The sequence below is a fragment of the Diabrotica undecimpunctata genome, chromosome 5, assembly GCF_040954645.1.
Source record: "Diabrotica undecimpunctata isolate CICGRU chromosome 5, icDiaUnde3, whole genome shotgun sequence".
Taxonomy (NCBI): Eukaryota; Metazoa; Arthropoda; class Insecta; order Coleoptera; family Chrysomelidae; genus Diabrotica; species Diabrotica undecimpunctata.
In genome coordinates this window covers 24,822,194-24,838,560 of record NC_092807.1, presented here as the reverse complement: position 1 = coordinate 24,838,560, position 16,367 = coordinate 24,822,194, and the positions used below count along the sequence as shown (strand labels likewise).

Genomic DNA, 16,367 nt, shown 5'->3' with positions numbered 1-16,367 from the left:
AATGCGGATGGAACAAAATGACCCAGCTAGAAAAAACGCTCCTTGATAGACCCATTGGTCAGAGAAGAAGAGGAAGACCCAGAACAAGGTTCCTTGATAACATCGATGAAGACATGAGAAATACGGGAATACATGTTTAGCGGAGGAAGGCGGTGGATAGGGACGATTGGAAAGAAATTCTTGAGGAGGATAGGACTCATGCAGGGTTGTAAATGGTGATGAGAACTTTATTGCCAGATTCCAGTAAGAGCCTAAGAAGGTATTCATTCAATTCTGACAGGCAACGGTGGGGGAAATCTTTTTTGGACATCTACGTCACGGAATAAGACACCCTGGCATCTTTCGGCCGAGTAGGATACTAGGCCAGAAGACCCCAGGATAGTGCCGGATTAACCGTGTTCTGGCTAAAACCTTAACCACCGTTCCAGAGAGGTGGTCTTGCCACTCAATGAACAACTAAAATAAAAAACTAAAAATTTATAAATAATACCTATTACCGTAAATCAGAAAATGTTTCAGACGTTAGGCCATAAACTAATAAATAATATTAACCATAAATTCCTGGCTCAATTTCCTCCCCTGTCCTCCTGCTCCTTTTTCTTCATCGCCCCAGAAATCAGACAGTGTACTTCTCTCCATTCTTTCTCTCCTCTCAACATTATGTTTACAACCTTTCTCTTATCCAGCCCGAAACCCATTCGCCTCTCGAAATCTTCCCTCTCATTTGCCCATCTCTGGCAGTTAAAAATGTAATGGGTAGCGTCCGGTACCCCACAAACAGTACAGTCTGCTGAGACAGATTTGCCTATTCTATTTGTGAAGGTGCCAAAACTACCATATCCAGTCAGAAACTGCGCCAGGAAGTAGTATAGTTTCCTGAACTTACATTCCCACCACAGTCTCAAATCGGGAATAAGCTGCTTCGTCCAGCTTGCCTTTCCGCTATCACTCGCCCATTCTCTCTGCCACTCTACTACCGTTCTTTCTCTCTCATTCTCATCTATATTTACATCCATCCTCCTAGCATACACCCTCGCTCGCTCTTTGTACAACAAAACGATCGGTATCACCGCTCCAATAACATATAAAGCCTCATTTGAAACTGTCCTATATGCGCTAGATACCCTGAGAAGCATTCGCTTTTGTGAAGTCTCCATCAGCTTAGCGTATTTCGCAGTGCTTAGTACGCTACACCACACGGGGGTGGCGTAGGTTACCACCGACTGGAAAACTATATTTAGCACCTTTCTTTTGGTGCTACCTGGGCCTCCAATGTTTGGAATCAGCCGTATCAACGCCTCCAGATTTCGGTTCGCCTTCTCTACTGTCTTTTGGATGTGTACTCCGAACCTTAGTCCTTCCGACAACCAGACTTCCAGATACTTAATCGATTTAACCGATGCAACCTCCATACCTTCCACTATAAAGCGAAGAGAGGATTTTTCCCGGCTCCCTTTGAGAACTAACACCTCAGTTTTCTGAGGCGCTAGCTGTAGATCGTTCTCTCGGATCCACCTACTAATACGACGCTGGGCTGTGTTAGCTGCATTAGCCATGTCCGTTTTATGACTCACCTTCGCAACCAGTTCGAGATCAAAGGCAGAAGCTACAAGCCATTGGTATCTGTAGCCTCAACACCCCGTCATACAAGACATTCCACAGGATGGGACCTAGTACTGAACCCTGCGGAACACCCTGCGACAAACTGATGCTGGTATATTTTTCTCTTATGGACCTGTCAGTTAAGTATCTATCAATTACGTTGACCAGGTACTCACTAACGCCCAATTCTCTCAACCTGGACATGATTTTTTCCCATGATGCCGTATTAAAGGAATTCTTGACGTCAAGCAGGATGAGAGCCATACATCTCTTTGTATCCTGCGTAACTAAGGAGGTTGCTTCTGCAACCGCATCTATGGTGGACCTTTTGGCCCTAAAACCATATTGGCGGTTCTAGCTCTCGCTCAAGGCGGCCTTTTACAAGCTGTTCATACAATTTAGCTATCGAACTAAGAAGGCAAATTGGCCGAAATCGCACCTCTTCTTCTTCACCTCTACCTTTCGGGATAAGGACAACCTTAGCTTCTTTCAACATTGTTGGAAACTGCTGTTGTTCAAGCAGTTTGTTTAGCAATTTTAGGAAAACCTGCGGGTATCTTAGTGCGGCGAGTCTTACTGTCTCCGGCATGACTCCATCTATGCCAGGTGCTTTTCTCGGATCTTCATCCGTCCAACAGCCTCGCCGAGTTCCAACTCGGTGAAAGGTTCCGCATATACGAAACCAATAACCCTTTCATGCCTATCCTCCACCTGAGGAAAGAGTTTTCGTATTAAACGGAGTTTCTCCTCCTCAGGCAGTTGGGGGGGGGGGGGTAGGGTATCTTTTTCCCCTTCGATTCGGTACAGAAAATCTTAAAGCCCAGCCCCCAGATATCCCTTTCGAGACCCTGCAGCAGGTTACTCCACCTTTCTTTCTTAGATCTTCTTATCTCATTCCTGTATTCATTCTGCATTCGCTTTAATTCATTTATTCTCTCTTCCAAATCTCCTGCTTGTACTCTTCTTAACCTCTTACACTCCCTTCTTACTCTCATGCAATTTGTCCTCAGATTTTCAAGCTGCTCGTTCCACCAGTATGGTTGTTTTCTTTCATACCTCCCATTTGATCTTACACAAGCCAACTCCTGTGTATTATGAACCAACAATGTTCAGCTGTATTAGTCTGATTATTATAAACAAATTAGCTACGAAATAAAAAAATCATCATGATCATCCTAGAATAAGTTTTTTTATTTCAGTTTGCCTTAATTTGCTATTATAGGAGCAACAAATTAATTTAAAAAAATTTAGAATACGCCATTATGAAGATTTTTCCATCTCTTAACAGATAAAATGTTTGTATTTAAGTATAAATAAATACCTTTTTAATGGTAAGCGAATATTCGAAAAAAAATCGCATGTTTTGCACTAAATTGTTAATAATTAAAAATAAAACTAAGAAATTTCTGCATAAATCATATAGGTTTTCTTCAATCATTCATTAAGCTTTACAATCCCTAGAGATTATAGCGAACGTCGTGGCGTTCAAAATCCTATTACTTGGATAAGGTGGATTATACCTCTATGTCATTTATAGCTTGCTGCATATGTCGTTGCTGCTGTAGTGACTCTTCTCCATTTCTTATTGTCCTTGCACTGAACTTTTTCGTCTTTAATATTCATTGTTCTTATATCATCTTTGTCATCCATCATCCAGTTATCTTCGTCTAGGCCTTCCTCTACACATAGGCCATAGTGGTATCCAGTTAGTTATCCTTCTCAGCATATCTGAGTGTGTATATATCCTAACCATTCTAAGTGAAGAGAATTTATGTATCTGTATATTTTCTCCCATTAATTCTTCTTTAGTTTTGGCACGTTTTCATTCTTTTTTTCTCCCTCTCTTGTTACATTGAGGACCAGTAGCATTCTTATTTTTCTTTCAAATTTCAGTAGACTGTCTTCCTATTTCTTGTTAATTGTTGTTGTTTCCATCCCATATATGTAACAACAGGCCTTATATAGATTCACCTTTGTTCTCTTACTTGCTTCTTGGACTTAAAGTCTTGCTTCTCAACAGGTTTCTATTCATTCTATGTTTTTTTTCTTTTTAGAATTCTTTCCTCTGTTCTCTCTTTTCCTGTTTTCCCAGGTAGATAAAGGTATATACAGTTTCAAATTTATGGTTCTGTATTACTAGATATTTCTGAGTTGTGTCACCTTTCCCTATCGTCATTTATTTTGTTTTGTGCTGGTTTATCTCTACCCCTATTCTCTTTGCTTCTTTATCTAATTTTTCAATTGCTCTTATAAGTACCATCTTTGTCTTTGCTATAATGACTAGATCGTCTGCATAATATGCTATTACATAGTTGAAGTTGATCTGTAATGTTTTTGTTTACGAAGTTTGTCCTCCTTATTATTGCTTCTAACATCGGGTTAAATAGTGTCGTGGAGATAAAGTCACCTTGTTTTACGCCTTTGTTTACTTTGATCTCCTTAGACAGAAGTTGTTCAATTGAAATATCTTTGCTGTGGTGTTCTCTAGACTCACTGTTAGCATGTCTTAATTTTTCTGGGATTCCAAGATACTCTAGCTCTTTCAGTATTTTTGTCGGATTAATTGTATCAAAAGCGCTTTTGAAATCTATGAATATTACATGCAATTCTCGGTTGTATTCTCTGGATTTTTGAATCATTTGCTCCACTGTATGTAAGGAATTATTTGTTGATCAGCGCATGATTTAAGTCTCATGCATTTTATATGTGGTATTTAATAGAGTTATTGCTCTGTAATTCCCGCACTCCTCGCGATCTCCTTTTTTATAGATAGACATAGATATTGTTTATTTCTTTGTGTAATTCTCTTCCATCATATTTTATTAATTCCATTGCTATTTGCTATTGCTCTTCTCCTGCTAGGGGTCCACAGGAAATAGTAAAACGATTTCTATCTCTGATTTGAAACTCTGGATGTAACATAATGACGGACAGATATGACACTTCTGAGGAGTTTGCAGAAGATCTGCACAATGACTTTGGTCTGACTTTAGTTGGCATTCTCCAACAAAATCGCGCAGGCATATACCGGAAATACTTAAGAAAACGGAAGAAAGGCAATTGTATTCAAATATGTTTGCATTTTCACATCCAAGTCACGAAACCCACTAGTTAATCTTCTTTCTTATGTAACGTGTCAGAATCCTACAAAGATACTCCTCTTTCTATCAACCTAGCATTCTGATGATGTTGTAAGCGGTGAATACAAAAATAAATCAGATATCAATCTTTTTTATAATGAGACTATAGATGGTGTTGATACTTTAGATCAGATGGCGAGAAAAAATACATTGAAGCGATTGGCATGAAGATGGCCACTCTCAGTTTTTTTCACAATTGCTTTCTTTTATTTTTTTTAGATGTTGAAGAAGAAAATGATTATTTTGGAATGGTGGAAGTGTTACATGGGAATAAAAATTTTTATTTTATCAAATCTTCTGGGTTCAGATCATTCACATATAAATCAATGAAAGTGTGTTAACAAACTTAAAACATTTTTTGGACTTACATTGCATATGGGAACATGGAAAACCAATAGAATCCAGAACTACCTGAATACTGATCTTCTTTTTCATCTTTTTCAATCCAAAAGAAGACGTAATAGAAAATAAACTGTATATGATTAAACCACTTTTAAATTACTGCAATAATAAAATGACTCAAATATATCAGCCATACGTAAAAAGAGAAAAATCAAAGTACAATACATCATTTATGTTTTTTAAATAACAAACATATAAAATCAGAATTTGGTGTTTATTGAAGGTAAACTAAATGCATGACCAAATACTTACTATGTCGGGATAGTATAATGAGGCTTTTTTCCTGGTTTTTCCCTCATAATTTACTATGAAATCACTAACAGGAGAATTTTACTGTCATCATGGCATATATTTGTCTTTTTACAGACGAATTACATACTATGACCTTTTCTGATGAATATCCTCAAGTTAAAGTTGATTTCATGTAATCGAATGAACTATCTTATAAGTAAAGTCGTCCCAGGAGCGCAACTCAACAATATTGGCAATATCATTTTAAAGTCGTCTACTTTAAAATGTATAATGTATCTCTGAATTGTCAATATTAATGAGTCAGATAAAATTAAATTATTAGAATTTTTCACTAAAGAACAGAAAAACAAAAATTTAATTTACTAATATTTGTATTTTGAGAACGATTTTTGAAGTAGAAATTGAAACATCAATAAACGTAATTTAACCTTTAATTGTGGCTTATTCCCATTTAAATAGTAATTATATCACCCATGTAAAAGTGTAAAATAAGAATCATCATAAAATACTGCACACCTAAGAGATCTCTGCCAACAGAAACAAAAATCAGAATGGAATACTAAATACAGAATCCACGTAATACTTATACAAAAAAAGAATATCTCTTCTAAATATATACAGAATTTATATGAATATCATTTAAAAAATTCTGAAACAGTATTGCTTACTCCAATATACAAACCGCAACAACAAACAACAGACAAATACAACATTTCAAAAACTTGAAACTATGTCTATTATATACTAATATGAAACTATATGAAACTATTGACTACTATGTCAATAGTAAAGATGGGATAAAGGGAAAAGGATGTAAGGTTTGTTCAAAGAATAATTTAAGAAAATACACTATATTTGAGTGCAGCTTATGACCTGGAAAACCTGGCAATTTGTGTTGGAAATTGTTTTGTACAGTTTTTGTACAGTTCTGCAATTTAAAAATCAAGGACGCACATGTGAGTTACTTAGCATATGGATGAAACATTAATGATCAATTACTGACGATACCTATGAGTGTCATGCATTAGAAAATACAAAATTTAGCCAAAACTTTATAAATGTATTCTGCAAACAAGAAACCAATCAGTTATAACATATTTTGAGCACTTATCAATAGCATATCATTGGCTTTAAGCATGAAACATGTTAACCTTCTTTGCAACATCTGTATTAGCAGTACAACATCCAGAACTAATTGTAGGGGAATGCTTCCATATTAGAAATCACATGTTTACATAGACCAATTATTTTTTCTCTGAATATGTTCCAAATGAAAAATTCAGTGTTTACATCTAAAAAATCCTTGAACGCATTCAGGATAAGGATGAGCGTTTTGCCATGACATGTGAATTTATAAAAGAATCACAAAAAACGAACTGCAAATATTTTCAAATACAGATCAAAGATTTATTCTAATTAATTAGGACATAGAATGCTAGATAGATAACATGGGTTTAAACTAAAGAAAACATATGCCATACTTAAAAGCAGCAAAGAAATTTCTAAAAGCTTGATTAACACCCAAAAAAGTTACTAAAAATCTGACAAGATTCTTCTTTTTTATCACTTTTAGTTTCTCTTTCAGATCTTTAAAAATTTTTTGGAAAACAAATAGCAATATGTTTTTTAAAATCAGTAATAGTGCATTCTTATGTAGTATTAACATTATCCTATTAGCCACAAGAATACAGTAAAATATTTGAAATCTTATTTCATTCATTTGAGTAGAAGCATATGGGAACTAATAGTGAAAAAGTTTTTAGACTTTAAGACATATACCTATTAATACATTTCTTCTTATAATTGTAAGTTGATACTTAATTCAACAAAAAGAAAAAGATAGTAAATAAGAAACTTGTTGATTTATTTATTTATAATATATACACAATTATAATTTATACAGAAAATGCATACACCAACAACAAACAGAATAATCTCCTGTCCTTATGAAGAATCAAGTAAAATTCATGACATGTTTTGTTAAAAAGGGTAATTTATTTACTTCATTTCAAATCATGAGGAATAATCTTTAATTGAAATTGTTTTTTATTATAGTGAGAATATTCTTCAGTAAATCTACTACATCCACTTTAGACAAAAAACTAAACGCTCAACAAGGCCAAAAAAGAACATAAAAATGTTCAGCAGGAGATATTTTAATAACATTAAATGAAAAGTTTAACAAAAAACCAGTAGAAGCAGCAGAGATAGTAATAGAATTGGCTATCAAACTAAAAATAAGGTACCTAGTTGCTTAAGCACCAAAATAAAGGCAAATCTAATACAATTATTTTTACAATTTTTATTTATTGCTATTTTTTATCCATTCATGAAAAACTTCATTTTTTAGAACTGATTTTTATACAAATATAGAAGTTAATAATAAAAAGCTAAAATAACAACTGAATACAAACAAAATTGTTGGTATAACCTCAAATGCAAATGAGTAGGCAGGCAAGTTAATTCAAATTTTTCTTTAGTTTTTAAAAAGATTTTACATGGTTTTAAAGTAAAATAAACTCTCTATGCATCTTAAAATCAAATGGACATAAATCTAACAATGTAAGATATGTATAATAGTACAATATATATTATTTATATCAACTGATTATGAATAAATAACAATAAAAACTTCACTTAGAAGTAGACAAAATTTAAAAATAACTTTCCTTCTTTTATACCTTCATAACTTCATAGAAATGTATAGTATTCTTCCTGATTGAATGATATTGTTATAATTGTATAATTTCTTAAAAGTAGATTATGTTCCAAAATCATGTACATATTTTATCAAATATAAACTACCTACTAATTTATAATGGTCATATATAATACAGCAAACTAGAATCAACAATTATATGAAAAGCTATGTAAGTTGTGATGTAATATTAAAGAATTACAAATAAATAGATATTTCTAACTTTAATAAATAAACTATTTAAAGGTGTGCAATGAATGTATGGAGTTAACTAATAAATGACTTGCATATACACTAATTTTGATATTTGAGTTTATCTATTTTTTTAATATTATTGGTTGGTGTTTATGTATTTATATGCAAAATTTTAAATAGATAATATTTTCCTACCTGGCTGGCCAAGTCTGGACATAAACAAAAACAGTATCCACATCTCTACCGGTTAAAATAGGTTGTTCAGTGGTTTCCGTACAAAACTGAGCCTCGTCTAGAACACAATACAGAAAAAACATAAACAACAATATGAATACACTCTATAAGTATTAAAAAAATCTCGGATACAGTAAAAGAAAATATTTCTTACATGAAACAAGCAGTTGCAGAAAATCGGAGCATGCATCACACATCTTTAAGGTTGTAGAAGCAATTTTGTCGACTTGTAGTCTAAATATAATTTATTTTGAAGTAACTTCATACATATATCCACTAATTTGTTGCATTCTACATCACCAAAATATTTTAATATCAAACGTCCGCCATATTAAAAACGTATATAATAGAAACGTCAAATACTATGTGACACTTGACAGTACAGAAGAAATTCTTCGCCCATGTGAGGTCAACTTTTCATAATGTAATCATCATAGCACAATCTATGATGTAATCATAATGTATACAGTTGAGTAAAATTTGCTGATCTGTGATAGTTTACTAAAATGATAATTTCTCACATTATATTTTTTATGAAACTACCGTAGATATAAGCAAATAAAAAAAGATCGAAAAATTATTTAAGGTTCCCACATTGCGTTTAATTTTGTCTTAATCCATCTAGATTATTTAAGCCAGATTCGGAAGTGTTCAGATAGTCATTTTCGGATCAAAATCTGCAGATTTACACAGCTTATTATAAAGGCAACATGAATCTACAACAATAGTGTCCGCCGTATTTGGCTGTACCTCCAAGTAGCGCAAAAATACTCTCCACCTCCACCTAGCGCTTAAGATACCAAAAGCCTTCCCTACCAATCTGCGAACTCTAGACAATCTATAATTAAAAATCTTATTAGCCTCATTACTTGCAATATTTTGTCTACTGTAAGGTCGATGGAGGTAAGACTTTAAAGAAAAAGCTTCGTCTCCCACCAGCACTAATGCTAATTTTTCTCCAGCTTCCACTAATGCTCTATTCTCATAAATTCCAAGATTATTATTATCTAGTGCTTTTCCAAGTTTTGAATTACTAAATATAGCCCCATCACTATTACGACCATAAGAGACTACTTCAGTTGAAATAAATTTGTAGTTTGCATCTACTAGGGGGAGGAGAACAATCGAGTAGTTTCCTTTGTAATTATCAAAATTGGATCCACTGTTAATGGGACATCGAATTTTTATATGTTTGCCATCGAACGCCCTTCAACAGTTGGGAAAATTCCATTTATTTTTAAAGCGTTCCGTCACCTTTTTCCTTAGGAGGCGGCATTACAATAGGACTTAAAATTTCTCTTATGGCATTACATACTTCCTGGATAATATTTCGTACCTACTGTACTAAATCATATATTGTAAATGAATCCCAAACAACGAAACGAATTTCCGGTTGCCAAAAACATGCAAATACGATATTGTTATTAATACATATTTTTTTGTTACAGCGGTAGTGATCAATATTATGTCACAGAATAAATAACAATCAGAATGCCCACTCTCAGATGCCGTCTTTGAAGTTTGTCAGCACGCGATCGCCATATTTTAAACGGAAACATAGACTCGGATTGAGAAATTTGTGACAAGCTACGACAGAACTGTAATTTAAATTTTTAGAGATTAATAATTTAGTAAAATAAAATAGTGCATATTATGTCTATGGTTGCTGTAAATAAATTAAACCGGGTTAATTTTTCTATGCACACAATATAAAATTGCACTGAACAGCACTGGTTCCGTTTAAAACATGGTTGATTCCGTCTGCGCGAACGAGATGCTCATACTTATCTTGACAAGCAGAGTGGGCATTTTGATTGTTTATTATTCTGTGATTATGTGGACAAAGTTCAGAAACGCGTTTATTGCAGCAAAAAAAAGAAGACAGACAAATAGCAAAAAATGCACTATGTACTAAATAGCAAAAATGTTCTATTTCAGTATCACAAACCAGTTCAGTATGGTGAAACAAGTGAAGAAGCTTCTTCCGTTAGAAGAAGCCAAAATCACTACAATAGACAACCTTTATCATATTATCTCTTAACGTCCAACTGTTTGTCATACACCAATCAATATAATAATTTATGATTTATCTATATGCATACTTTAATCAATTAAATAATAGAGTGAAGTAGTATTTTTATTTGCCTACCTTAAACAAATAGCACCCAAACGCCACCAATTGATCGTCGAAATCTCGTATCATTTTTTTAATTCTGTCGTTTAATAAATTATAAAGATAGTCAAACTGGTCCTATATCATACGAAAATATATGTGAAACCTATCACTATTTATATCCTTTTCAAAAATATTCGTAAGAGTATGAAAGTCGCCATCACGCTCTCTATTCAAGTTAACTTCATGTACACACATTCTTCTAATTTTGCAGTTTTGTACACATGTAATGAACACAGCTACTTCCTCCAATGGACCGTGGAAGTGTGACGTCACAACTGTCAATTACTTTCCAAACAAAAGTTGAAATGTCCAATCTCAAGACTTTTTAATTTCTATAAAGTTAACATTTTGCTTCCTCTGCTGCTTTTTCTTTTAAGTATAGTGTTTTTAAGATAATACCATCATAATTCAGTGTTCTATTTCTATGAAATATAGTTTAAAAGTTTAAATTAAAGACATTCTAACCTTACTTTATTGATACATGCATTTTATTCTATTTTTATAAAACAACATGCTTTATTGTTTACACAACCTTGTAAAATTGTTGTAGTAACTATTAGAATACTTAGATATTGCAAAAAGCGGAAAGATTCTGTAAAAAAAATGAAAAAATAACGAAAAATACAAATTATCCACACTAAACAAGGTTTGTTTGGAAAGTGAAACTGACATATGTCAATAAAATCTACGTCATCACTTCCACGGTCCATTCTTCTTCAAACTCATCTGAACCAGTGTTCCCAAACCTACCGATAAATCGGTAGATCTACCGATTTCGACGTATTTCTACCGATCTACCGACACAGGCTTAAATTCTACCGATTTTTATATTCAGATAGAAATTTTTACTTATTCTTAAATTTGAGAAGAAATATGTAAGAGACAAAACAATTTTTCTTCCGATACGTGTAATTTGCATTGAGCATTTTTGTGTATTCACGAAAACGTGTGAAAACATTCAAAAATTTATTCTTAAATGATACCTAAGCGGTACTTTACAAAGTACACGATGTCATAAAAGCTAATAATGCAATAAATGAATCCAAATCCATTGTGATCCCGACCGCTTGGTTCTGGGAATTTGTCAAGTTAGGAACGGAACAACGCATAGTTAATCTAAGCTTCCGAGTGCACCTCACATAAAAACTCGGTAGTTTGTTTGTTGAATAATATTTCCTTGTAAAAAGGTTTTATACTTGAGTTTTCGTTTCTCGGATAAGTATTCGATTCCTAGTCACAGACTCATTTAAAGATTTAAATTTCAGTCAGTTGAGGTTTGTGAAGTCGTAACTCGTTAACGTCGTGTTATTGTATTAGTAGCGTAATTTTTTATTGTACGCGTAACAATAATTTAATAGTTATGTCGTCAAGTTCTGAAAGTGATTCAAACCTAGGTGAAACAAGTAGCAGGTGTCTATTTCAATATTTCATTTAGTTTGAGATTATATTATATGGTTTAAAATAAACATGACAAATAAAGTTTTTTAAGTCCTCTTTTTTTTTCTCTCGTCTACTTAGTAGAATCCAGACCTTAATATTTATGTAGTATATGTACCCAATATAAATGTGACAACTTCGTATTTCCCACTTCGTTACTGTTGGATGTTACTGCCAGCCAAGTGCCAGCAGTGCCAACCTTCTCGTTTTAAGTTTAGTATCTCGGTTCTCATTTTTTTATTTTATTAGATTTAGATGAATAAACATATTTTATTTTTTCTTAAATAAACGAATTGCAAAACATTATGAAATTTAAACAAAATAGTATATTTTGAAAAATCTACCGATTTTACACCACAATCTACCGATTTTTTTAACAAATTCTACCGATTTTATTTTTTTAAGTTTGGGAACACTGATCTGAACTCATTCTACAACAAGTTTCCTTGTGTGACGGTCAGTAAACTAAGGAAATCAACTGCCAGTATTTTCTCTAACAATATACCATCGCGTCAGATAAATATGCATACTCTTTCTGTACACTGCGTCACGTTGCATCTTGGCCCTGATTCTATTTCATTTCGATGTCGAAATTTAAAAGCGACTACGCCATGACAGTCGCAATCGCTAGCGATTCTCATTCATTTCGATTGTAGTTAAAACTGGGGATATTTACTTTATCATTTTGACACTGCTGAAAATTTGGGTTGGCCCTGTTGTTTATTGGCTGCACTACGCTTGTTGAATGTTTGTTTTGTTTACGTTACGTGAACGTCTTTTTTTTCTTGTTTGAGTTGTTAAATCATAAATATTGGCCATTCTCAATTATATTTTGAATTGAAAGAAAAGATGGCAAGAAAAAAAAAGCGATGTGGGAGATCCTTAAGTTATAACCACTAAGATTTGACTTAGTGGTTATATTCTAATATATTTTTAAATTTACTGAAGCTTAGTAATACTAACCCTAAACATTTTGGGTATCCTAGAGGCATAAACACCTTCTTCCAAATATGGTTCTAATACCCTTATTAAATAATTTGCAGCTTGTTTATTAAGCCGGAATTGCTGCCTAAATTGAGCATCACTTAGTGAAAAAGAATTTTGAGTATCCCGTAACATTCTTCTTATCCTCCGTTATGAACGTCGGATATCTAACCTCTCTAATTCCTCCAAAACTAGCAAATGTCCGTAAAACACAGCCATATTGATACTTTTTGCCTCAGTTTTCCTTGAAAGGATCAAAACACCGCCTACTTAAACTGAACCTAAGTTCACTTCTCCCAGTCCAGTCAGTCATGTCAGATTAATTTCGACTCGAAATGAAATTTCAACCACTTTCTTGTGGTTGAAATTAATTTCGATAAGTCGAAAACTAGTGACGTCGTTTGGTTAGTTCAGCTGAAATCCACAAGGTTCGCCAAGTCGCATTTCGACGTCGCCATATTAATTTCGACATGTTTTGAGTCGAAATCTCAATTAGAATCAGGACCCAGATCTCGTATCGAACAAATATGGGTAACCGTCAGTCAACATCAATTCGACATATATATGAATCTAAACCACAGAGCCACTACTATAGCACCGAACAACTAATTACTCTGCAATCTAAACTCTCTAATCCACATTCAGCATGAATAATTCTCACAGCAGAGATTGCTGCTGTGATATAAAATAAAAGATAAGAGCTGTCATACAGAAAACGAAAACACTCGAGCTGCTTAGGTAATAACCATAGATAAATAATATAATATTAGAAAGTAATAACGGCAGGCCGTATTTTCAATAACGCAGCGTAAGTCAAATATCACATCTGCGCATGCTCTACTGTCAAAATAACGCGTGCTGTAATACAGCAAGTGCAAAATTAGAGAGATATTGCAGAGTCAATTTTGCACTTGCTGTATTACAGCACGCGTTATTTTGACAGTAGAGACACTTTGACAAAGACCAAGCGATAAGAAGTATTCACTTAAAAAATTAAACTTTGAAACTAATTACTGCCAATCAATATTTTACCATTTAGAATTATTTTCTTAGTCTTCATAAATTTTGGCTATTTGTAAACCAAATTTGTTATGATGCTTATTTCATGGATCATTCCTCTTCTCATTTCCCCGTTTTCCATTATTCTTAATGTTTATCTGTGAGGCACATTGTCTCAGCTATGTAACTACGGGTCTGATTGCAAGTCTGTATATTTTCAGTTTTTCTGGAATAATTTCTGTATTAAAATAGTACAGAATAAGTAAGTAATATAATATTCTGTATTTCTCGATAACCTTTTGCCCTTCAGTATGATTTGTTGCCTGCTGGTATTCGCTCTGTTACTTCTTTTATTTTTGATATTCACAATAACTCCCAAATATGTACTGTTAAACTCTTTCAAAAGGCTAGTTTCCTATCTTAATTTCTGTGGTCTTGTTCTCTTCTAGAACAGATTAGATATTATGTTTTTCCTTCAATAATTTCTAGATCTCTTTTCTGTCTTCATTTAACAGGATTGTTACTGATTGTTTTAATCATTTGCTGTCTCTTCCCATAAGAACTATGTCATCTGCATATGCTACTATTTGTATTGAGGAGTGCACTATAGTTCCTTTAATTCAGCTGACCTTGACTGTTCATTTCTCCTGCTTCCCATATTCTAACTTCTTCTTCTTCAAGTGCCATCTTCGTTCCGAAGGTTGGCGATCATCAGGGCTATACGTATTTTCGAAACTGCTGACCGAAACAATTCGTTGCTGCTACAGCTATACCATTCCCGTAGATTCTTTAGCCAGGAGTTTTGTCTTCTTCCTATGGACCTTTTTCCTGCTATTTTCCCTTGCATAATTATTCGAAGCAGTTCATATCTTTCGCCTCTTGTAATGTGTCCCAAGTATTCTAGGGACACATTTTCTAACTATTAGGTTGTAAATACTTAATTACTTGTTAATAATTTTTCTTCGTTTTTTAATCAACTTGTAAATTCATCTAGGCTAGGGCTAGTGTTTGCCTGTTTCATTTTTTTAATGATGTGTAAATATTCATCATATGTTGGTATCCCTATTTCATTATTTTTCATGTCTTCCATTGCACATTCTTCCTCTTCAGAGCTTTCGTTGCATCTATATAGTTGTGTGAACTGTGTTTCCCATGATCCATTGTCAATTTTAAACACTGATCTGTATTTTATTTGTTGAGCTTTTAGGTATCAAAATAGTTTAGCACTGCTGTTACAATTCTCTTCTAGGTCTTTTAACAACTTATCAATCCACAGCCTTTTTTTATTTTTGCAACATTAGTCTACTATCTTTGTATTTATTTTGATGACATTCGTTTTTAGTTAATATCCATTTATTTCTTGCTTGATTTATCTGGTCTCATCGGAGTTTTATAGAATTTTCCTTTTAGTTTCATTGGAATCTTCCTGTCACACAGTACACCATTGGCTTTCTTCCACTTCATCTATCTCACCCTAACTCTACTGCATGCATATCTCCTAGGTACTCAAAACTATTACTGTACACAATCCAAAATTATTATTTTATTTGCAGTAACTTTATTCGTTGTAAGTAAATTAAAAAAATATTATTTTTTATTTGTATACTACCTATACTTATATACTATATTATTTATCTATGGTATGCTACTTTAAACCAGTTTAAAAATAATTTAAAACTGTCAAATGTTCAGATTGTCATTTAATAAATACAGCTTTTATTATTTCCTGAATGTTTGCTCTATTAGAATGATGCATTTTAACAAATATGCAAGCATTTAAATATTTATTTGTTATGAAAAAAGTATGTACATAATACTTGCTTGTAGTTGTCTAAGGTAATGAAGAAAACAACAACAAAATAAATAATTATATTGACAAAGTTAATCAGAGAACAAACCTAAATTATTTTAAAAACTGTCCCATGTATTTATCAACTGATTCATATCTCCAATTGGTATCTTTTATAAACTCTAGTTCTCTTCTGAGAATTTTTATTCTGGTTAAATGCATATCTTGGAAACTGTTTTCCGCATTAGTCGTCACTATCTCAAAGTATTTTGTATCTTTCATTCTTAAAGCTGACGCATCTTCAGATGCTTTTCTTTCTTCTTGGAATGGGGTAGATATTATTATTTTTGGTATATGTACACTACACATTTTAAAGTGTTTTAAATTTGTTTTTTATAGGTTAAAATATTTAGAAATCAGCTATTTTAGTATTTTAAATTTGTTCTGTGATTTAACTCA

At 33.1% G+C, this 16,367-nt stretch overlaps 1 protein-coding gene across 2 annotated transcripts in view; it reads right to left on the bottom strand.

Annotated features, from left to right (window-relative positions):
- Positions 1-8,879, bottom strand: part of puf (ubiquitinyl hydrolase 1 puf) — a 129,554-nt gene extending 120,675 nt beyond the window's left edge. For both annotated transcript variants that reach the window (XM_072531762.1, XM_072531763.1), the window contains exons 1-2: positions 8,678-8,879; positions 8,485-8,581 (exon numbers count right to left, since the gene is read on the bottom strand). In XM_072531762.1, the coding sequence (XP_072387863.1) occupies positions 8,485-8,581; positions 8,678-8,720 (140 nt within the window). In that variant the 5' untranslated portion in view covers positions 8,721-8,879. The remainder of the gene's footprint in view (positions 1-8,484; positions 8,582-8,677) is intronic.
- Between the last annotated feature and the right edge of the window lie 7,488 nt (positions 8,880-16,367).